General features: G+C 42.2%; 1 protein-coding gene across 1 annotated transcript; it reads right to left on the bottom strand.

Moving 5' to 3' along the window:
* Positions 1 to 5,912: 5,912 nt before the first annotated feature.
* On the bottom strand, positions 5,913 to 19,705 carry LOC136449202 (heterogeneous nuclear ribonucleoprotein C-like). Its single transcript, XM_066449083.1, has 7 exons — positions 19,380 to 19,705; positions 8,608 to 8,692; positions 8,184 to 8,267; positions 7,635 to 7,786; positions 7,398 to 7,526; positions 6,800 to 7,029; positions 5,913 to 6,707 (listed from the first exon to the last, which is right to left on the bottom strand). The coding sequence occupies exons 1-7, from the start codon at positions 19,627 to 19,629 to the stop codon at positions 6,642 to 6,644; spliced, it is 996 nt and encodes a 331-aa protein (XP_066305180.1). The 5' UTR covers positions 19,630 to 19,705; the 3' UTR covers positions 5,913 to 6,641.
* Positions 19,706 to 23,847: the final 4,142 nt, after the last annotated feature.

The raw sequence follows: 23,847 nt of genomic DNA, 5'->3' as shown, positions 1-23,847 counted from the left end.
AGCCTTTTTGGTAGCAAGACAGCTGATTCAAAATCTGTACGACACTTACATGACTAAACTACCGAAATATCGTCGGCATGTAATTGTACGACGATTGTATGAAAATCGTACGACAATCGTACACCGAATGTGATCAAGGCCCTAACGGTAAAGGTCAACCCTTGATCCCCCAGGCAATTTTTCATCGACGTGTTTCCCTTCAAAAGACTTTGTCATGGATTTGTGCGTCTATATCTCGACGTTCCATCGACAGGTCTGCTTCACCGCGAAACCCTCAGCTTACACAGGCGAGCAGCACATATAATTGGACGGGAATGCTTTAACAGTTGCAGGGATCTCTCAATAATACATCCAGATTTAAGTCGGACCGTATTCTATTATTTCATAACCGCGAGTCAACTACTATCTGACAGTGGTTTTGTCCTCATAATCTTCCCTAAATTGTACTTTGATGAAGTTTGATACAGTTTATGATTGGAAGTTTAGCACGTGTATAATCAGCATTGTGAAAAATTTACCGTTGGGAAATCTAAAGGATTACTTCGTGAAGATGAACCGGCAAGCCCTATCGGATTGTCTTTTACCCACGAAGCCTCTTCGTCTCAGAACCTGATGGATAGGCTTAGTAACATGATTGGACGTCTAAGAACTACATCTTTATCTGCGCTCTCCAAACGACGTTGATGTAGTACATCTTTAGTATAGATTTACATGTAGCAACAATACAAATACATCAAAGCAGTTCGTGAATGATGTATTTTTTTCCTCCTGCGGGAGGCATTGGAACGAAGATAGATTGTGAAGCAAAGTCAGGAGATCATATTGATGGGTACCTAGTTTATCTAAACGGAGCATTCGAACTCCAAAGCAAAATACCGAAGGAATCGTGAATCACTCTCGCTTGACAAGTGAAAGTACCTCTAGAGACGCATGTGAAGGTATAAAATCCGGATAATTGGATCGCCGTTATCAAATCAACGAATCCCGATATTCTATTTCATCAGAAACTCCATACTTCAACCGTTGATAATGTGAACATGTGCATGTTTTCGTGCCTATCAGTAGCGCATATCACGACAACACTTCACCATTGTACCATGAAGATTTTTCTAGTGTTCCTTATGCCCCCACTCGACTAGGACGGCAACCTCGCTGTGACCGCTTTGAGACCTAAAATTTGTCAGAACACTCAACGAATTGCAAAAAAAACGAATCTTTTAGGCTTTGTGTGTTTTCTTGTATTTCAGTCATACTTGTACATTTTGCATGATATTCCAATTATGAAATCAAGGGTTACACAAAATCAAGTTAGGTCGCAGCGAGAGCGCAGCGCGATCGCCGTCTAGTGGAATGGGGGTATCGAGAACGAAGGAAGTATAGTCCTCATTATGATTCTTCGTTATCTTATCAAGTATCTTATCTTCTTCTGGACGGGTGGTCACCTTCGTTTCATCATTGCGTGTTTCCGTCAGATTCAGCCGAACAGAATGGAGTTATTCTAGGGAGGCCATATCTGCGTTACCATCAAAGCACGGCTGTTGACGCAGCTTCCAAGATCCTACCTGGGGGCGAACGATATGAGCATTTGTAAAAGTGCCGCTGTCTCATCAACAAACGCCTCACTGCATTTCAAGTGCACATGTTTCATGAGTTGAAATACGTAATTATTCGCATGTGTGAATTGAGGGGGTTGCTGTTATGTTTCTTAAAGATAGAAGATAAGAAATATTTCTTGCTTGCTGATATGTATCACCCAGCTGCATGTTGTGTAAATGCGGTAAATGATAAGAAAGCAAAGTTCTTTAAGCCGACTAACAAGAAAGGTGGAGATGTCAAACCCGCTTACCTTTTCATGACGTCAACAGGTGTAATTAATCCTCGTCGTTATCACGCAAAATTAAGGTAATCCGCAGGCGATAACTACGTCTGCATAGCCAGCTTAGGCAGGATGAGCGGATGTATTCGCTCTTAACGAGCGGTAAGCCAAGCGCAATGAAAATGTCACGACCTTGCCAAAAGGGTTCTAATTCTCTTTTCTAGCTAGATCCTTCCATTCGGGGATCAACATGCGTTATTCGCATATGAAATGAACGTTGACAATTTTTGAACATCTCATAATCGTTTGAAAGATGGTTGGTTCTGCGACAGACAGGAACACCTGTTTGAAAAATAGAGATTTCTAGAATGCAAATATGAACAGTATTTTTCTTAGTTACTTTTTCTACAAATATGTTATTTGTATTTTGAGTGTACAGTGTTTCTAAAATATATTATGACACATCATTATGCGCAACTTCTGACTTCGTTGATAGGAATAGCACGTCAAGAGTGATATACATTCAGATATCTTATGGTTGTACGTTTGGCTTGTTTTGCATTTTCAGGCTTAATAACTTCTCCGTCTAATGAATGGTTTATGCAATGACAAACGGAAAACAAACAAACGTTTAATAGCCTCTCAGTTTGGCAGACTGCAGTATTCCGCCACTTGCAGACAAGAAACCTTTGCTGGAAAACTTTACTTTTGATCGATGTCCCCTGATGATAGACGTGCACAGCCAGAGTCATTCATATGCTGGAACTACCGGTACCTATATCTACATGTATATTGCGTCCACCCTAGACATGAAGGGGAAAGACTGAGTGATATGTCATCTAAATAGCTCGCCCGGGGACTTCGAGCATCAAAATAGATGGTAATGCTATCCATGTCTCCTGTGTAAACCCTATTGCTTCTCATGAAAAACTCTCTCCAATATTAGCATCTGGCATAATGTTACTCATAACACGTACTTGACGAATTTGGGAACATTTACTTGGACAATAGGGCTTGGTGAAAGAATTCGATATTCCTTTAGAATCGCTGGCAATGTTTCACCGCCTGCCAGTTAGGGTGCCGCCCAACAGATCGAAGAACTAGCAACAGCGTGTCGGAAATATAATAGATAGCGGCCGGCCTCCTCACTTCATTATAACGGCCCTGCACGGCGGAGGTCAGGAATCATTGTACCCTCTGGCAGAACAATTTGCCTGAAAATTGGCTCTCAAGCTGGGGCCAACCGTCTGTACCAACAGTTTATCTTAGGATGATGAGGTCATGCCACGATGCGAGCTCAGCCGAGAAATTTGATGATATCCCTGAAATACGACCTTGATCGATTCGAAAAGGCGACGGGACAAATATCGATCGTTATTTCGTAGCAGGCGTTGATATCTGGCTAGTGAAAAATGGTAGAAAGTTTGAGGTATGAAACTTCGGTATATGATGTGATGGTACTCACAAAGTTTCGCATTGAAAATGTCTGAAACATGGATAACGAAAAGGACACTTCATGTTGAACTCATTTGCAAAACTGGGTCATATGAAATGATATGTTTGTTGATGGAAATATTGAGATGGGAAAATATATTGATTGTGGGTAAGGCTTCACTCTGGAAGTTTCCATCCGTTACGGCGAATTCCGTACAGGGAAGGTCTAAAATGATTTTATCGATGTCATTTTCTGGTAATAAAGGTCAACTCCAATCTGAAATTGATTGATTAATCGATGTCACTCTGTTGGGTTTGTTTAATCTTCTATTTTCCTTAGAGCAGGCGAACAAATATATGTTGTACACCGACAGTGTGGCAATAGCTATAGTGTTCAAAAAACCGCTTAGATGAAGCGTAGGCCACTTCCATTTCGTTCATAGACAACAAGTAGATATACATAGATTGATACAGTTGATAGACGACAAAAAACGTAATATGATAAATCAAAACATTGATCATAATTTCCCGAGTTTTCACCATCTAGAAAATCTCCAGGATACTACATTTCTACTAAAGTCACAAAACCCATTTTAATCTTTAAAAACGTAGGAATATTCATTCGCCACTGCCTCCAAAGAAGAATTCAAACCAACAGTCATATATGTAGAAACATCAGATAGATTTATATCTATGTGTTCCCCTGGGATATGAGTTTGTTGATAAATATTATTTACAATGAAAACAATATCCATTTTGTTGAGCAAGAGATGGACGGATACATGCTTCAATACTGATATGAATTATCATCATATCATCTGAATATTTGTACGATGGTTTTAGATTCTCAGATTATATCGATTGCCGCGTCAAGTCTACCTTCGACCTGTGCTATGTAACCGTATGATTTTAACAGCTGATCTATTAAAAGGTGAATGATGACGTATTAGTAATAGATGTAATTTTTTTTGAATTGAAACTCAATTCACGCCGTTTCAGCCTGTGATGGTGTGTATTGAATAAAGATAACTTCCTAGTACTTACCTTTATTATCATTATCATTGTTTATTGTTTATTCATTCGCATATGTACAAGTGTTTAAAACAAAGATATACAGGGCAAAACAAAACATGCAGGGGGGGGGGCAGAAGCCTAGGTGGCTGTTCTTGGGCCTCCCCTAGAAACTTGACAATAGGAATTATATCATTTATTGTATATAACTCAAAACCAAGGAAGATTAACGATAGAAAATAAGTTGAACTTATACCATGAATATTATTAAATGAATTGATACGAGGAAATACAACATGGATTTTAATGTATCAAATATAATGAGGTACGCTAATATCATCAATACTAAACATAATTAACAAATTTTGAAGAAGTAGACCAGAAATTAAACAAAATATTAATCATCAAATATCAATAATCAAATATTATAGGGAAAACTGTCATATTTTTCTAATTTTTGTATCATGGTTCCTTGATAAGAAATATCAGCCCAGTGTAGACGGTTGATTGATGAGTATGAAAAGAAATGATTAATGACGTGAACCTGGAGGCGACGTTACCTGAGCTGGCGTCACTACTCACCTGAGGGCGGGGCTCTGACTACTTTAACCCTCTGCCATTCACCATTAACATTCATCATATCAACAGCCAGACAGGGAAGATGACACCGACGGACTATTGACGAACGATTTTGTGTCACAATATTTTGTATCCCCCTGTATCGTGTAAAACAAAAGGATATTTTAATTCCAAAAATCGTCATCTTCTATATTCATCTTGGAATCGCTACGTACACAATGTACAAATTGTAATAGACGGTTTGTGTCACAATATTTTGTTTCATCGTACAATATGAAAGGATTTACCTTATAGTTATTCCAGAAGTTCTGTCTTTATTTTGAAACCCATACCTACACAAAATACGCAAATTATCATAGAATTTTTATGTGACAACATTTCGCATTTCTCCATACCGTATGAAATGGAATAACCTTCTACGCGAATTTAGTAGTTTATCGTTAATGCGCTTTCAATTATGTTGGAACCATTTGCTCGTTTTATTGAGACAAATCACAAAAATCCTTTGTGAATGCGGTTACTTCATTTCATCTTACATGATTGTATAGATTCCACAATTACCTCAACAGTTTGAAACCAAATGAGTAATCTCCATAATGTTGATAAATAGCATGGCAGACGATTGTGGTAAAGTTTCTAAAATAGAAAAAACATGATTGCTATCCATATATACAAGAGACGCCAGTAACAGATATCTGCCATACATACAACTATTTTTACAGTGTGGAAAATGCGGTAAAACAGCTCTTTTGTTACTGTATGTATCACAATTGACCGTGAGGTCTCCATTCAATTTGTTACTTCGACTCTTTTCTCTTCCTATTGAAATTGATGTCACTCCACCTTTATCTGACATTGCCCCGTTCCGCTGAAGGTGAAGTTGAGCGATTGTCTCACTAAGCGGTTGTCACCTTTCCTGCCCCATAATAAAGCTTTAAGTATCCCCCAGGTGACGCTTATTGCACTGGAGGTATCGAATATTACGGCTCGCTTAACAGATTTATAACTGGGCGTTTCGGGATGGAGAATTCAAGGGCATCGCTTGCAGCAATAAATGATACGTATACGGTCCTTTATATCATTGAACGACCAGTTTATTTCATATCTTATACGTAAGATGAGTGTTGATCTCATTGTTACCAGTTTGTCTGCCACCATATTTCTATTGATAATGCTGCCACTGTTGTTTAGTAACACTTTGAAACCACAGTAAATACACTAGAATGTAGACTCTCGTTGCGTTGTAACATATATACATCAATTTGAAATGACTATGATATGGAGTTTAGCAAAACTAATATATAAAACGGACCAACTTCAGCCCACGCTTTAAAGTACATATGATATCTAAACGTTTACTAAATGCAATGGCATATTCTATATCATTAAATCATGTCACATACGGGCAGCTACTGTCAAGAACGGAATCGATTCATGGCTAATATACGTTGACTCAACTTACTTAAAGGCTTTTTGGCGACACCTCAGGGGCGAGCCTAATAGTATACTTTACGCCCGATTTGTAAGAATTCCCAGAATTGTTTCACTTGACACGCACACAAATAAAGTGAACTTCTATAGTTAATCCGTGGTTAGTTAACCGTCAAATCCACTGTCTTCATATTCCCCAGCTAGTTAGCAATCAAGTTTAATCTCCAAGCAGATGTAAAAAGAGAAATCGTTCTGCGGAGCAGCCAGCCTTTTAATCAGGAGCTTGAGAAACGTTACGATTTTTTCCTTTATACATCTGCTTGGAGCTTACATCAAGTCATAGTTATACACAAGTTTCCCTCAAGTGATGTTATGGTAAAGTGTCTTGGTCTATCGTGTGGTCGTCAGGCCGAATCAGTAACTCCTCATGAACTCCCTGAAAGAAAACGAAGACAGAAAATGATTATGATATTTGGCTATCTCTAGATATCTTAAACTAATAAGCAAAATATGTTCAGTAGTACTTACATTGATGACGTCATCAGTGGAATTGTCGCTACCCCGGGTTTCAACACTGGACAAGGACCCCGACGACTCACTCTCCTCTGCCTGATCATGCCCGTTGAGGAGGTTTCCGGGGTCCTGTCCTGTTTCAGAGTAGATGGTGTTGTTGTGCACTGCGCTTGCGTGCTGCATCAATGGCCAGGGGCCGTCAAACGACTGCTGACAGAATCTGCAGACCCAGTCAAATGGCGTGCCTGGAAAAGGTAACAAAAAAACAAGAGTTCACAAATCTCATTCTTCTGTGAAATATTTAGAGTTTTTCGTTTGTCTTGCTTGATGGTAATTCATTGACTATGTAAAACCTGCAAGACCTCGCCAACGTCTCGGTAACTACCTTTCCCGGGGGCTTGAATTGACCGTAACGTTACTACTCCTTGCCGCATGATGGCGTTGCAGCAAGGATTCGGTCTCAAACGTGACTAACAAAATACCGCCGGGTAAACCTTCCTTACGATGTATTTTTTTTCATTCAAAGCTTTCTTAAGTGTAACCAATGATTGACACATGAGATGTACTGAACTGTAGAACAACTATCTGTCTGTTTTTTTTGTGCTGACGTCACCTTTTTCTGTGTTGACGTCACTCTTGTTACACGGACAGCTGGGGTGAGGCCGGCACCCCAACAGCTTGTGATGACGTAGTCGTTCCAGTGTTGAAAACATGTCCTTACAGCGTCCACAAATCAGGATGTCTGCATTACAGAAAGAAAACAAGGCAATCAGAGATGGCGGACTTCACCCCCTTAACGTAGAGTGAGACCGACACGACAAAAAATAATACGTGACGTCACCATTCCTACCTGACATCATGGCTGACCGATTAATTGTGTTGTGTTTCCTGCCCATCCCATTGGTCACTGGGCGACCACGTGACTTCTTCAGCAGTCGGTAGCCCGGGAGGAGGGGGGGAGGGGGAGGTTGACCATTCGTCAGAAATGTTTGTCTCATCAACCTGTGTATGGTTGAAAAATTACATGATCGTTATCGAATGTTTCATATGAGGGTGGGTGGGTGTATAGTAACTTTTGATATCAAATCACTTATTAAATCAAATAATACTTACACAACGACGCGAACATAGTGGGAATGCGTACAAGTACAATAATTCATATTACAACCTTACAAACAATGATAATCATAAGCCAGTTGAAAGCTGAGGAAAATTGACTTGAATTGATTCAAGTTATATTACGCCTGACAGTAACCAAGATAGGAGACCACATAGCTTTTCTCATCAACGGCATTACGGGCGTTGAGCCCTGACCAAGTCCACTCTAACAGTTACTAGCTTTAGAAGTGGGATAGTGTTATGGGCAGGCAATGTTTTTCCGTTGGCCGAATGCACTAACCTATTTGGTGGTTCCCGTAGGTGGCAGAATTCTCGGAGAAGCAGAGGCGACAACACGGTAATGGCATGGTCCTCCATAGCCGTCCTGAAGAGAATTTAACATCAACTAATCTGCCATTTCGTTTCCATCAACGTTTGAAATATCTAGAGTCAACTGACATATTCACAGCTATCATTGTACACAAGTAATAAGTTAGAAGGGACAGCATGAAAAGGACAAAAAAGAAAGTATAAGAAATTTCACGTCTTTTAAATCAATATATGTTCGAATCAAGGGTTTGATAAATCTATGGGGCAAAATAGACCATTATAAACGGTTCTTTTTGTCAAGAAATACTGAGGTTGTTATTACTAACAATGTTAGGGTATGTATACATGTTCTTTGAGTTACAGCGTAAGTATTTACATGTGCCGTATGACTTTACCTGTTGTTCATGGGTGTAGTAGGTGTAGTTGCTCTCTTCACTGCTCTTGGTCGGTCGGGTTTTGGTTCGGATACTAGATTGCAGTCTGTGAAACAACAAATAAAAGTTTAGTAGAATAACATATGGTTCAAAATGCTAAAGATCCGGTACCATACGTAAATTCTAAATGCCGTGTTGATTGTTCTTACACGTAGAAATTTTGTCAGGGGATGCGGACGTATCTAATGCTAGGGTCACATTTCCGGCCGGGCAGTCTTTGGGAAAGAAAATTATGATATAAAAGAAAACAAAAACATAAAACGTACGCAAAATCATTTAAGAGCATAGCTTGTGCAAATTTATTGACATACACTTTGATTTTTTGCTTCCGCAAACAGCCCGGCCGGGCCCCGGTTAGGAAATGTGTTAGTTCATGATGATAGATTCCTGAACACTAACCCTGACCATTTGTTTTGCCCAGGTCTGCATGCTTTGTAAGTCAATGAAAACACTTCGTAGAAACGGGCTATTTGCGGGCGTCATGTCAAAGGAACGTTTTACAACCAAACGGGCCCATCGGTGGCGGAAAGTCACCATAGCCGATCTGATTAGCTGGTTTTTATCTCTCCCGCATCTCTACAAACGCCCCGCGACAGCACTCTTGTACCGACGCGGCAACCGGAGGACACGCTTTACGACCACCCGGGCGGTCGTTGAAACGTGCCCTGGGTTTACCGGTTATTTGAACCAAGGCTCGGTCCTGCTTTCAGAGGCACTTTAAAGAGTGTGGGTATTGATTCGACACTTTCACTTCCATACACAAGTACGCCTACATAAAAACTTGATGACCTCATGGTCCTGTGTGAACCATTACAAGACCTCGTACCGTTACCCCGGTCACCAGCATTGCGCCTTTAGGTATTCCGCGGAATATCTGCATCTAAGCTACGTATCTGACCCTATCTACGTATCTTTACATTGAAATACAGGCGTCAACGGGGTAAACAAGCTTGCTAGTGAGGTTTGGCAAGATATATTTGTAACTGACTGGCCTCTGTAATTGTATTGGCGAAAGAAACACCAATATACAGAAATAAAAAGTTTTGGTTCATATCGCGATTTCTCTGTTGATTTAAATGGATATGTAGAACCAGTCAAACCTAATATGTGTTTATCATAAACACACTGTTAGTAACATGCTGAAAATGTACTTTAAATTCTGTGCCGTATTCTTCATATTCTACTCCATACATCACTTAAAAGTCGCATATGTGTGACTGATTTCTTTGACTCGTTTATTGGTAGAATTCTTTGCAGCCGTGAAAAAAATTGAGCCCTCATTACATTTCAACGTCATCATCTTCGAATTCAAAATGAATCATTATACACGGAAACAAAGGCTAACGGTTAGAATCAGTTTAAGTTAAAATCCTCCCACACCATACGGTGTATAGGGCGGTGCCCATCCCCGTTTCATAGCCCTGGGCCACACTGTGATGCAATCACTGCAGCAGGGGGCTAGTCCACTGGCAGTGGAGTGTGTTTAACTTCCATACTGTTTCATAAGTATGTACCAATTTTATTAAGTCTTTGGTATGACTCAATGCGCCTCTTGTCCAGAGGTGTCCTACCCGGGAGTTGAACTCGGGTCTTCTGGTTCCAAGTAATCAGAACCAGATGTGGTAGGTAACAGACGCGCAGACCACTACACCACAGGGACACCCTCAATGGTTAGAATAGGATATGATAATTCGTCACAGAGAGGAGGACAGAGTGCAGATTCAACATTACTGTTCACAGAGATTTCTCACTGCCAGTTGAACACACCCATCATCCGTCAGTGTCCGCCCTTTCCACCCCGAGCGTACAGATAGCGTCACCGCGAGATGACCATTAACCACATTGCCGGCACATTCCTCATCGTCGTAAAAAACGTGGACTGAGTATCTCGACAGGACGGCTGTTGCGTTCACATTAACGTGCGGCTCTGTTGATACAGTCAGATTATCGGTGGAAAAAGCATCTGTGGTGGTGGTGGTGGATATCCCCGCCGTTGGACGGACACACACTTTTCAGAACAGAATTGACAAGCAAACGCCTATAAGGACCAAATCTCTTGTTGTCTTCCTTCTCCAGTGTCAAATGTAGTAGTCATATCTGATTGAGTTGTGGTTTAGCATCATTGTCACCAGTGGAAATCTTGGTTCACCCATGCGAAGCTGGTGTGTTGCGCTGAGGGGCGGTTATACCAGCTACAGATATAAAGATAAAGATACGGGAGACATACATAACCTCGTATCCACCCTGTTCTAGCTCAAGTCCGCCCCTCTGCTAGCTTCTTCTACGTAGACGCGAACATAGGACCAAACCGGAGCTTGAATAGGATGGATTCCAGGCCTATGAAAGGTCTTAATCTCCAAGCAGATGTTAGGGAAGAAGATCGCAACGTAACTGCCGAGCTTCTCTGATAGCTACGCATCCTAACGTGTGCAGACTCTTGGCATGGACAAATGCTTCAGGCAACAGCTAGATTAAGGTGGATGTTAGGCCACATTTGTCTGACGTATGCGTGTAACATGTTTAGAGATTACCGTACACTCGCAGGTCCATCAATCCGACCCTCTCCCCTCTGTAGAGATCCTCATCTTAAAGCGAAGCAAGCCTTCATGAAGCCTTCTCGTTACTCATCGTTATGAGGTTTACGGCTGTTACATTAGTCACACTCCCATCCCTGTACGACCATTACACCCATCAAACGCAGCAACATGACGGCCGGCGCTAATGCCGAATAGATCCGCCGGCTCTCTGCGTGGGTCGTAACCGCCCCTGATGAGTTTTGTATGGACTAAAACACGGGAACTGTCGAAGATGTACGTGAAAGATAAAATTCAACGTCGTCGTTATCGCCGTAGTCATGCTGTTGTTCTTATCGCTTCTCTAAGATTGCCAACCTTGCGAGGCTTCCCCTACGACATCCCCACGCACTTTTACAACACGTCATGAATTATGGATACATCATGGATGTCAATCTTTAGATGTGGCCTTTCTTCCTAAGATAGCTGTCACACGCTTTGGTTACATCTGACGGTTAGATTTGAGGTGTGAGGACAGGAGACATTTGATCCTAGATAGACAGCCTCCGTCTTTCAGGTGATAAATGCGAATCTCAGTTTATTACAAGTTATCGATATGGTAATAAAAAGGCACACAGACACATTGCAGTATCCTATAAACTCGTTCATGATTTCTATTGGTTTCTTTCACTTTCCTGAGCAGTTTCACCAGGCATATTGTTCTTGAAATGAACCCATATCCAATGTACTAACCGTAATTCAAGATTATTGCTGTCTACTAGTACTGGTTACAGTGTCGAATCTAGAGCATGATCCATTTTTTATATTGCTATATCTTGGCATGTAACACAAGTTACAAAACCATAGCTGCCTAAAGCGTCTGTGAAAGGGATGCCTGTCGTGGGAAGTACACGGAAGATAAATCTTGCATGTTTGTTTGACAGAGGTCGATGACCCCAGACAAATTGGAACACGCTCTACAAACTGTTGTGGCATGTTCGGATGTCAGGTTTGACATACAAATTCCGTTACTCCAATAACACATGCTTACATTGCCCAAATAGTTTGTAAATATGCAAGTAAATGATACTTTGAAAAGATGACAGCAATTGCTAGCATTCTGAAATGACGTCGTATTCCGAGAAAGTTCATGTATTACCCCAGAATCGAACTGAAAGAGATATTCGCAATATATCAATTAGGTTTTGTATGTCGCTTCCCTTAGTGCTGAAATAATAGTTATGGTGGCCGTGTGTTCGTCCCATGAACGGATTCGGTGATATATTCCAGTTATACAAATGTATAAGCAAATATTCATGTCAAGCTGCTTGGCTCTGTACTGAATACTTCAGTGGGCTGCGGAGCACCACTTTGAGGAGATGCCAACAGCGTAGTTTGGCATCCAAAGTCTGTCTGCTCGTGGGCGCGTGTGTGGCATGGCAGTTACTGAGTCTGTGATGCAACAAGAAGCACGGGATTGGCGGAGATAGAGAGAAAGGAAAGGAAAGTGATCTCGAACCAGTTTGAACTCATTGAACAGATGAGCTAATCTTCCACTGGTCGTGACAGAGAAGACAGACGCTATGTACAGTATTTACAGGTTCATTGTACAGGGGAAATTCCCCTAGCTCTTTTCGCACAAGCACAATGAACAGTGGACCACGGCTTAACGCCCCGTCCTAAGGACTGCGACCCTTTCCGGTAGCGTGCATTTCGGGTGAGCGACACAGGTGGAATCGGACCCGGGGCTTTTAGTTCCAGAGGCAAGATCGCTAACCACTGGACTACGCACGCTACAGGAGACTCTGATGGGTGACTTAGATACCCATGACAAACACTGAGGGTTAGGCAAATATTCATAGATCGAGAGAGAAAGACAGAGAGAGAGGGAGAGAGAGAAAAAATTAGAGACAGAGACAGAGTGAATGAATGAAAACACAGAGAGAGAGTGAGGGGGAGAGAGAGAGGCAGAGAGTTCATACACGCGCGCGCGAATTTCTGCTATTCTAATGTACACCAGTCCATGGTTAAATGATTGATCAATTTTATCATTTGTTTGCACTGGAAAACATTTAGCTTCCTCGAGTTGCATTATTTCCAATCGTTGTCTGCAAACAACACAATCGGCCGGTATCAAACCAACAGCAGAAGCTGACGCCAGCTAGGCAAATGTGCCCGAAGACTTAATTTAGATAAACGGGTGTGCTTACAGTGAGCCAATGATGATGTAATTAAGGTTAGCTTTAAGGGATTAATCAATGTAGGAATGATGGATACGACTGGATTATTCAATAAGCTTTCAATAAGTGTTCTTATCTAGTCTTGTTAGTCATTGTCACATAGTCGCACGGGAGTTCTTTAGTTCAGTGGATTGTTCAACCAAGCAAATGCATCTCAGGTATAAGACTGTGGCCTATTTTTCAGGTAGATAAAAGCTATAAGAGAGTAAGGAAATACAATGACGCTTTACATAGCTATAGATACTTAAAAGTTACGTTCAAAACTCATTCCTCTTGATACAGTCCGGTTTTGAAAGCCATTGGCCTGGTATGTTATATGCTGTTTTTGTTCTAAAGAGAGTTTATTCTGTTTGAGTGGTCCATGATACTACAGACTGCCGTTGAGCGACGGCATGCGAGACCCACTCGTGCAGAGGTGCATCTTTCGTTACGGATTGATTGTCAATGGCTGAAATACAATCCAGACGTGAACAGTGTTACGCCGTGAAGGACGTGCACATGTACGGAGAAACCCCGCGACCCGCCGCTGAGCACTCTCACTGCACTGACGGGACATTCGTCTCTATTTGTTATGTAATGAAGCATGTACAAACATGCCTTAGAACGGTTTCCAGTTCACCCAAAGGCACTGAAATTTTGTTTTTGGCCTGTCTTTGTCTGTCTGTCTGTCTGTCTGTCTGTCTGCCTATCTGCCTGTCTGTCTCTTTCCATCTCTCTCTCTCTGTCTCTCTCTCTGTCTGTCTCTCTCTCTGTCTGTCTCTGTCTACACCTCTCTCTCCTGCTATGGATTTACTGCTGCTAAGGCTACCACTACGTACTATATAGCAGCTATATTATTTGTTTAGCAATGAAATAGAAGAAACGTTGGAAACATGATATCGAGTCATAGGTGGAAACTTTTAACTTTTAATGTTCAACATTTGTACGTGAGTTGCTCGAAGAGTAGGTACATACAATACCACTGAGAGTATGAACAATATTATAGCAGTAAATGATACTCTGTAAAGATGTCAGTAATTGCTAGTATTCTGAAATATACCATGTCAAAAGTTATCTGGGTTAAGAGTCAACAGTAGTGATATTGTTATGGGTTGGAAAGAGCCGTCCCTCTCGGACTTTAACTTTGACCACTAAGCTTAAGTCGACGTCACCCGCGGAAGAGCTGGGCGGTTGCGGAGTGATTGTATCTGACAGCCGGTTCTTAGGAGACTTCACCCCGCTTATTGTAACAGAGTCTCGCGTGGCGTTACAAATGAAGAGTGATGGTCGTTGTGACGGGGTGCCGCTAACCTTATAACGTGTAAAACTACAAGCAAGAACCCCGTTAACACCGAGTCAATCAGAGGCTCGGGCTGACATTTAGATGTCCTTCACCCCTACAGAGTGTGAAAGACACATTTGCGTATGTTTCTAGCGGGGATTTGCGACGACTTTCTCTGACATTTCATGAGAGTACGGTCTGCCAGGCATTGTACCTTCACGACCTTGCATTCAGCGCCTTGAAAGGTTCACAACACATAACCTTTTCTTAGAAGAATATTATCTTCCAAATCGCCTGAGGTCTGGCCGCATGGCAGATTTGATACGCTACCATGCCCGCTGAAACGTTCAAAGGCATCAGATATTCGTCAGGCGTGAAATTTGAACGCTGGTTTGTTTGACAAGAGGCGATGACCCTGGACAAATTGGAACACGCTCTACAAACTGTTGTGGTATATTCGGATGTCAGGTTTGACAGAGGGATTACGTTACTCTAATACTGTAAATGCAGAAACGTTCGCGGCGGTTTTATGCTCGTGGTTGTCGTTGCGACCGTTTCACCGCGAACTTAAAACCACCATGAACATTTTTGTCTAATACTGTAGCAGCGCTAGTATGTGACTATAGCGCTGCCACGAACTTAAAGCCACCGCGAACAATCCATTTTCGTCTTAGCGCGAAATAAAAACTATGCGAACCCAAATGAATATAGTAACACATTCTTACATTACCCAAATAGTCATGACTGAGAAATAACGCCAAATGAAAATAGACGTCGTAGCCCCAAAATTGAAATCGAAGTAACAAGATACCTTTGCAGGGGTATTATCAACTAAAATGTGCTTGTCGCTTCCCTTGGTGCTGAAAGACAGGTTATAATGGGTGTTGGGTCGTCCTTTGGTTGCTTTTCATGCGTTGACTATGACATTGCCATTCTTATCTTACAAGTTCGAGATCCAACATTCTGTGATTATCTAAATGGAAAAAATTAACAAGTGAGTTTTTTTTTCTGATCAATAATTCAAGAAATTACAAAAATCAAGAATGAGTCCAGCTGCAAGTCGAAGCCACCTGATTGGTTCCTTAAAGGCTTTGTAAATGGAAACACAAACAACTATTGCAGTCACGCCTCCCCCATTGGACAGTTGGGTAAGGAACACCTGACTACTGTGCGAGCTTCTTGATGTCTCTTAGTCGTGTTTATAGTGACCGCCTGTTTACGTACTGTGACCATTTTCATCAAGTCCCTTGAGCACTCGCCGTAGACATGTTTGACTTAATGTAATAAGGTGCAATAGCATTGTAATTTAATATAGCTAAGTTTCTTGTACTTTCCAAGATGCCCTAAGGATGGCATCTGTTCTGATGATCTGTTCTAAGAAAGAGTGTAGTCGGGCACCATTTCCTTAGAATGATGGCTAGAGACATGGCCGAGAAAGAGATAATGATGCTTCTGTCCAGGGGGCAAATGTCTTCCTGGTGGACACTGCTTTATTTGGGACTGTCCAATGCCCTTTAGAGGAAATGACTCATGATGACTAGATAGAAGAAGAATGTAGCTTTTCTCAGAAATAGTTACGTAGGCGGATAGAAAGTACATAAGACCATGTACTAGAATTTTAGTCTGGACTAGAGTTAGTCCGGAGCGGAGATTCGATGTAGAGAGAGGACAGAGAGAGAACACAGATCAACGTTTCACGATGTAGCGACTCCTTGTATTTCCTTGGGTTGAGCGTACCGCTAACATCGCAGCTATACTAACGAACTTCGTAAGGGACACACCATAGAGACCAAGGTCAACAACAGCTACCTAATTGACATTGGTATGCGTCTGATCTGAAAACACCGTGCGTTCGACTTCATCTTTAAAAGCTTACAAACTGTATTTCCTGTTCTATACCGCAAGTCAGGACAATTTGTTGATCCGCCGGGGTGTGGGAGGGATGTTCGTACGGTGGCTCTGTCCTCCCAGGCGTGAATGCCGGGAAATGCCACTGAAGGCAGCGGTGTTGAGTGTTTTGTCACGCGCCATTTCCAACAACACGGTGGGTTCTTCCAAACACATTTCCAAACACATTTCAAAACGAAACTGCACACCATTTTTTTGGTTGCACAACTAAGGGAGTCTATGCGCCGATGTTTTCGTAACCTTTGGCGACCGTACTCAAAGCCTAATGGATTAGATTAGTGACGTATTTTTACTTACCCTTATAAGACTACAAGAACTGCAAAGATATTTGTGTCATCACATGTTTCTCGACTTACGTTTAAATCTACAAGAGACGTGATGTAATAGATCTTGCAGTGATTGTAAGATCTAGGAGGAGATTATACTATGATCCACGCTACCTGAGAAGGCAGTGATAGCTTTCATGTAACGTAGCGTTGCCAATTATCGTGCACTACCTATTATCGTCCACTTTGGGTAGTGCACACATGTCGAGTTGTATCATATGCAAAAGCCAGTTCTCATGAGAAATAAAAAAGGGACGAGCATGATCCTTCATACAAAAACCACATGCAGACTCACATGGCGTAAACATGCGGAGAAAAAGGTACAGATCATCCATATTCCTTTTTAGAAGATCTGATATGTCCTCCTATTGGTTACACACTTGGCTCCGTCCGCGCGTTTTTAAGATAAATGACATTTTTGATAAATCGGACGATAATTAGTTGCGCTACGTTACATTCAATCATTTTTTTCAGATACGAAAATCGCCGTATACGCGTAGAATCTCGCCTAAGCTCTGGTTAGTATGAATATGATACGCGCAGAAATTTCCATATTCCCAGCTCGCCACGCTTGTCTAGTCTGATTAAGATCACAAGCCATTAGCTATGTAAGAAGTGTTATGTTTCAATAACCCCAGCTTCATGATAACGTCGGAAAGTGCTTCAGGGGACGCCGGTGACAAGAGCACTTCGTTCCGCAGATAGACAACTGTGACAAGGGTACCGGGGTCACCAGACGTAGAGGAGGATGGAAACGCGAGACAAAGAGATTGGTTGTGGATGGGAGACTGTACAACACGGCTAGCAGATGAGAAGAGACAACAGAGAGCAATGAAAACACGCCTCAGTATATGTAGCTGCTGATATTTGGTGACCATGATATGATAATGATGATATGCAAAAAACAGTTCTCATGAACAATAAAGAACGTCAATCTCTGAGTGTGATTCTCTGCATCACGCTCCGTGATCGCATACCAAATGTTGAAATCAGAGCCAAACTCGGGGCGAAAAAGACCATCGTGGAAATGGTACAGACAAGAAGGCTGAGGTGGTTTGGACATGTTACAAGAAGACCCCCACAAACATTAGACTACAAAGTCTACAGCCAGGAGTTCGCTACCCCCAGACCCCGGGGAAGAACACCCAAGAGATGGAAAGACCAGATCGTGAAGGACTGGGTTAAACATTCGGGAAGCAGAGGCTAGGGTAAAGGACAGGACTTCTTGGAGGATCCACCTGGAAAGCAAGGGGCCAGTTTCTGGCCTGTGCACGTAGGCAGGTTAGGCAATGAAGATGATGATGATGATGCAAATGGAATTTCGGAAGCAGACGTTCACTCGAAGTTTATCCAATGAGAGAAGTGAATCGTCTATACTGCACATAATGTAGACGTACCAGCGACTTTGTACTTCATTGAAGACTTCGTTGTATCAAGCACCCTCATGGTGTAAAGACATTAGAAGATATAGGGGGAGGTTAACAAGATTTAACAAATTTTTATGAGATGAGCATACTGAGGAATTGATAGATGAATGTCTGGCATGTCCACGTGCAGCGCCGCCATACCTGTTTGTGACTAAGGACTTAACCTTTAACCTTCTCCCTGCTACCTTACCCTGTAACCAATAAGGAATTGGCAGCCAAATGGCTACTCCATTGTGCTAAGGGTTAAGGAAGTGCAGCATTTTTCTCTTGACGTTGAATCACATTCATAAGTCATAAGATGATGTATATCAATTATGATGCTTTAAAATCACATTAAGAAATCTAACGGGGGAGATGTTACAGAACTCGAAGCAGAAGAAAGGGTTCTATTTCTCGACCACGTATGCCCGTAAATAATCTTTTACTGCCATCCTTGATTAATTGGCTGAACTTTCCAGATAAAACGCTACCTATTTTCCAAACCATACGGGCTGTGTTGGTGCCATTGCGAAGTTCCAGAGCTGTGCACAATATGAGTAGTTTTACAGCTGCCATGAACCCCGGGGCGCACTAAAGACCAAACTCAAATGTCAAACAATAACGCTTCTTCATGCAAGATAAACCAAGAGATCAAGACAGATTTCTGTAATAACATCCGCGCTACCGTAATGACTGCAAATCTTTTCATACGGGGTAATCTAGGGTGCTCAACGGCTGTAGGGCAAAAGGTGAAGACATTAGCATTTGAGAATTTGCACACTAGCGGAGAGAAACATGCTAGTGACCTTATAAAGTAAGCTGTGATATGAAGTGCGATGGATATTTTTCTGTTATGAATAAAGCTACACGTACATCGGATTAAGGCTAGACATGGGAAGTTTGAAAGGACACGTGTGTGTTCATTTCTGTGTGCGCTGTTAGTGTTTGCTTGTGTGTGTGTGTGTGTGTGTGTGTGTGTGTGTGTGTGTGTGTGTGTATGTGTGTGTGTACGTGTGTAGAAGATGATAAGATCTCTAAAAAGTCTAATAGATGTTGGTGAAAATATCAAAGAGAGTTACCGAGAATTTGCCCGGCGATTTCTCGGCCATCCTCGCCCGCCACCGCGGCCCGAGCCTCAGCCTCGTCCGTGTACTGCACGAAGGCGTACCCCTTGTGGATGGAGAACCCCCTGATCCTCCCGTAACGGGAAAACAAGTTCTCCACCTCCGCCTTGGACACCTTCACCGTGTTCAAGTTGCCCACGAACACGCGCGACTTCATGTCCCGTATGTCCGTGCTGTTTGTGACGTTACTGATTCCACCAGTCATCTTGTCCAGACGCCGGAGAGTACTGGAATGTTCAGAGACAAAAATATTGCTCAAATCTTGTAGCCAAGTCAATTCTAAACGGGTGCGAATTTTGTCGTCTACAGCACTGTAGTCCGTGTGAGAGACTCTTACGTTTACCAGTCAAACCCTGGTGCTATTCGGCACGACCTTAGCATACGCAAAGAAACCAAACGTGGTAAGACGGAGAAAACTCCAGCGATGCAACCGTCTTGTCCTTCAGTACGGTGTCTTCGGAATCACATGTCCGCCTCTCTAGCTCATGTTAGTATTTCAGGTTGCTGGATCTCTATGGTTGACACACGTGCTAGTGACAGTCGTCTGTCTAGACGTCCAAAATCACTCTTCAGCTAGCTAGCTACGAACCCTTGTCTGACTCTAATAAAAATACGTACGGAATGCTTAAAAGCTGCATACATAATACCCCCCAATTTTGATCTCCGTGCTATTTCAAGGCCCTGAAATCGTTCTCAACGTACAAGCCTCCCGGCTACCGCAAATTCCTCAGTCTGGTGTCACTGTGTGTCATCGTACGACCAGACAGAAGTTTTGCATATTCCTGAAGACGAGAAAGCAGGCGCCTGTACGTTTTCACACGACGGGTGGACGCCAGAAATTACACCGAACCACAGACATATCCCTCCAGGCGATCGAACGTGGAATCCTCTGTGAAATGCTGAATCTGTCAGACGTCTTTGTGAGGCATATCCCAGCCGCGGTGACGTCACAGATCCGTCCTCTAGAGTTGGTGACCTGTGGATAAAAAAATGTTGAGCCGTAAACTTAGATTGACAAGAATCGAAGAAACATACGCTATATTTCTTGATTAATACTTTGAATTTATTTCGTGCAATGTTCCATAGTATAGCCATATAAATGGTCATCATTTTAAACGTCTTACGCATCACAGGACACACACGTACAGACGTATTCGCCACTAGTACCAGATATATGAGAGGGGATATGTAAGTAGAAGAAATGAGCGCATTCCAAGGCTGTTACTGGTTTTGTTTCGATTAAAACCCATATACAGGCTGTTTGAAACCCTATAGCAGTAAGTAGTAAGTAAGATGATATTGCGAGTGATATACAACAATGCTAACGGGCATGGCTGTCTTCTTTTGTCATGTCATAGCAGATGAACAAATAGTATGGATAAGTACATTCAGTCACGGTATTATTATTTTATTTTGCCACGATTCATAACATGATTCATAACATGCCTGAAGCTTCGAAGATAGCAGATAATGTGAGTACGAAACATCCTTCATACACTCATGATCCAGATGTATGAATGCGTGAAAAAAAACACAATCGGCATCTAATCTACAGGGGATAGAACAAGGAATGCATCACTTGACGTAAGGTATGGCAATGCTTGCAGGTCATTGCTGTGTTCTTTTGTTCCATATCATAGCGTCGTTCTAAAACTCATTGTCCAGACGCGTGAAGCTGTGAACTAGACGCAATCAGCACATACATTGAGGGAGAGAAAACTGCAAATTTATATCTCGTATGCATCTTACTCGTAGCATTGTATGATATAGTGCTTAGATCGACAGATCTCCGATACGGCAATAACAACACAGACAACGTTGGAATCTAGAAATATGGTGCACAAAACAACTGCATGCTTCTTGGTTCAGCCGATATAGTGCTTTCGTTTTCTTTCCTGACGGATTTATTTGAATAGGCGAGGAATATTAATTTTCGTGCTGAGAAATACAGCGCCTGTTAAATCTAGGAGGAAATTATTCCATAATCTACGCTACTCGCGAGAGAGAAACTGTCCTGTACATTCACTCAGGCTATAATTTTCGTTGCCGAGAAACGCAGAAGGATTACAAATAATACCAATAAGCCGCCAAATCTACGATGATAACGCCGACATTCCGTGTCGTTATTACTGTGATCCGTGTCATATTTACCCCGGTGCTGACAAAGGTGGAACGATCCGGGAACAAATTAAACCTTTCCCTCGCGACGCACCGGCAATGGCATCTACCTGTCTGATCTGGTAACAAAATTGCATGACGAGGCGCTAACATCAAACCTGAACTTTCAGTCAATTCTCAGAGGAACCGGAGGAAAATCTCCTATCCTTTCGCTGTCAGTCTAGTTTGAGGAGTGAACCATGTTACAAGTAGATTCGTGACTGGTGGTAAAGTTGAATATTTCTAGCGCCGCGGGACCGGCGAATCTCATCGTCTGTATGTTTTCATTATTGTCAGGCAATTATGAAGAAGTCCCGCAAGGACCGGGTATTTGCAGCGCGAAATCTGCGGGGTCTGTCTGTGGCGACATCCCGGCGTGTACCTTCATTAGGACTTAATGAGAAATTTATTAAGGGTTATATGTCAGTTCCGTTATATTAGTAAGGGTAAGTTCGCAGGGCAACGCTTGCAGATGTACTGGTACCGCAGGGAGTAGGTAGCACCATAGCAGTTAATGGATCGCTTCCGTTTTGTGTAACCGCTTACCCCCTGAACACGCGCTAGTAATCGTTCATCTTGGAGTAATTATCCTGACTTCTAAGGTAAAAGTTTCAAAGGTTTAAATACTTTTCCTCCTCAAATAGTGCTTAAAGGAGTCCTAAAGTCCAGAGGGGGGGGGGGTTATCTTCCAATAGATGATAATTTTAGGAAGTAAAAATTAATACATTTTTACAGTATACAATAAAATACCCACTAGTCCAATGCGCATCAAAAAGCATTCAGTATTCTACCGAAATCCCCAGATGACCCTCTATTTTCTGATTAATCAAATTAAACAACCTCAGCCTATGGCTTATTACAATGTGCCTGACAATGCCTGACAAAAGTTAGATTACAAAAAGAATGTCAGGGTGGTTAAGAAAAACTCGTCTTGGTTTGTGTTCTTTTATATCTTATCAACAATTGGCCTTATTGTGCTTAATCCCCCTAATTTATGCCAAAAATACTCACCATTAAATATGTAAGTTTACACATAGGGAATACATGGGTAGGGTCTGCACGGGTTTAGTGGGTATCATATTGTTTTAAAAAACGCACCTTGTGTAATTCACCATGAGCAAAATTCGGTAAAAATTCGGCTGATTATGTACTGTATTCATTGATATATAATCTAGTGGAAATTAACACCGCCTTCTGGAGTTTAGAGCTCCTTTAAAGATTGTACAAACTTACGGCTGTGTCATTCCATTTTCAGTAGTCACATTCATATTATTTTTCCTGTGGGTATCGTTTATGAATAATTGTGATTCTTAAGTTGCAGATCTTAAAGCTTAAGGGACTGTTAAAAAAGTCAAGTGTTTATTATTAACGACTGTAGATTGTTACCACTTTCATCTGCGAATGTAAAAGTATTCATGTTATTGCATTATGCGCAAGTTCGTTCTATCATGCATTTGCGTACGTAGATATATAATACAATCACGAGTTTTACATCAGCGTGTTCCCTTGTCGTCACGTTGCAGTAAGATATATGAAATATTGTAAGGCTCTAGCCTGGTACCCACAGTCCTGTCCAGTGCCAGTAGTCTTATGAGGAACCCGTTGCCCTATCCCATGCCACGTTTCCCTAACCAGTACCCGGAGCCCTAGCCAGTAAACGTAGTCCTATCCAGTACCCGGAGCCCTATCCAGTACCCGTAGTCCTATCAAGTACCCGGAGCCCTATTCAGTACCCGTAGTCCTATCCAGTACCCAAAGACCTATCCAGTACCCGTAGTCGTATCCAGTACCCGTAGCCCTATCCAGTACCCGTAGTCCTATCCTGTACCCGAAGTACTATAGTAATATCCAGTACCCGTAGCCCTATCCAATGCCCGTAGTTCCATCCAGTACCAGTAGTCCTATCCGGTAGCCGTAGTCCCACCCAGTACCCAATGCCTTATCCAGTACCCGTAGTCCTATCCAGTACCCGAAGTACTATAGTAATATCCAGTACCCGTAGCCCTATCCAATATTCGTAGTCCCATCCAGTACCCGTAGTCCTATCCGGTAGCCGTAGTTCCACCCAGTACCCGATGCCTTATCCAGTACTATAGTCCTATCAGGTACCCGTAGCCTTATCTAGTACCCGTAGTCCTATCAAGTACCAGATGCCTTATCAAATACCAGTAGTCGTATCCAGTACCCGTAGCCGACCATATATCCAGTGCTCGTTCGAAGCCGGGTACTAGTATTAGGGCACGAGACAAGTAAGATTGCCGTCTCC

The sequence above is a fragment of the Branchiostoma lanceolatum genome, chromosome 14 (genome assembly GCF_035083965.1).
Source record: "Branchiostoma lanceolatum isolate klBraLanc5 chromosome 14, klBraLanc5.hap2, whole genome shotgun sequence".
NCBI lineage: Eukaryota > Metazoa > Chordata > Leptocardii > Amphioxiformes > Branchiostomatidae > Branchiostoma > Branchiostoma lanceolatum.
This window is presented reverse-complemented; position numbering and strand designations above follow the sequence as displayed.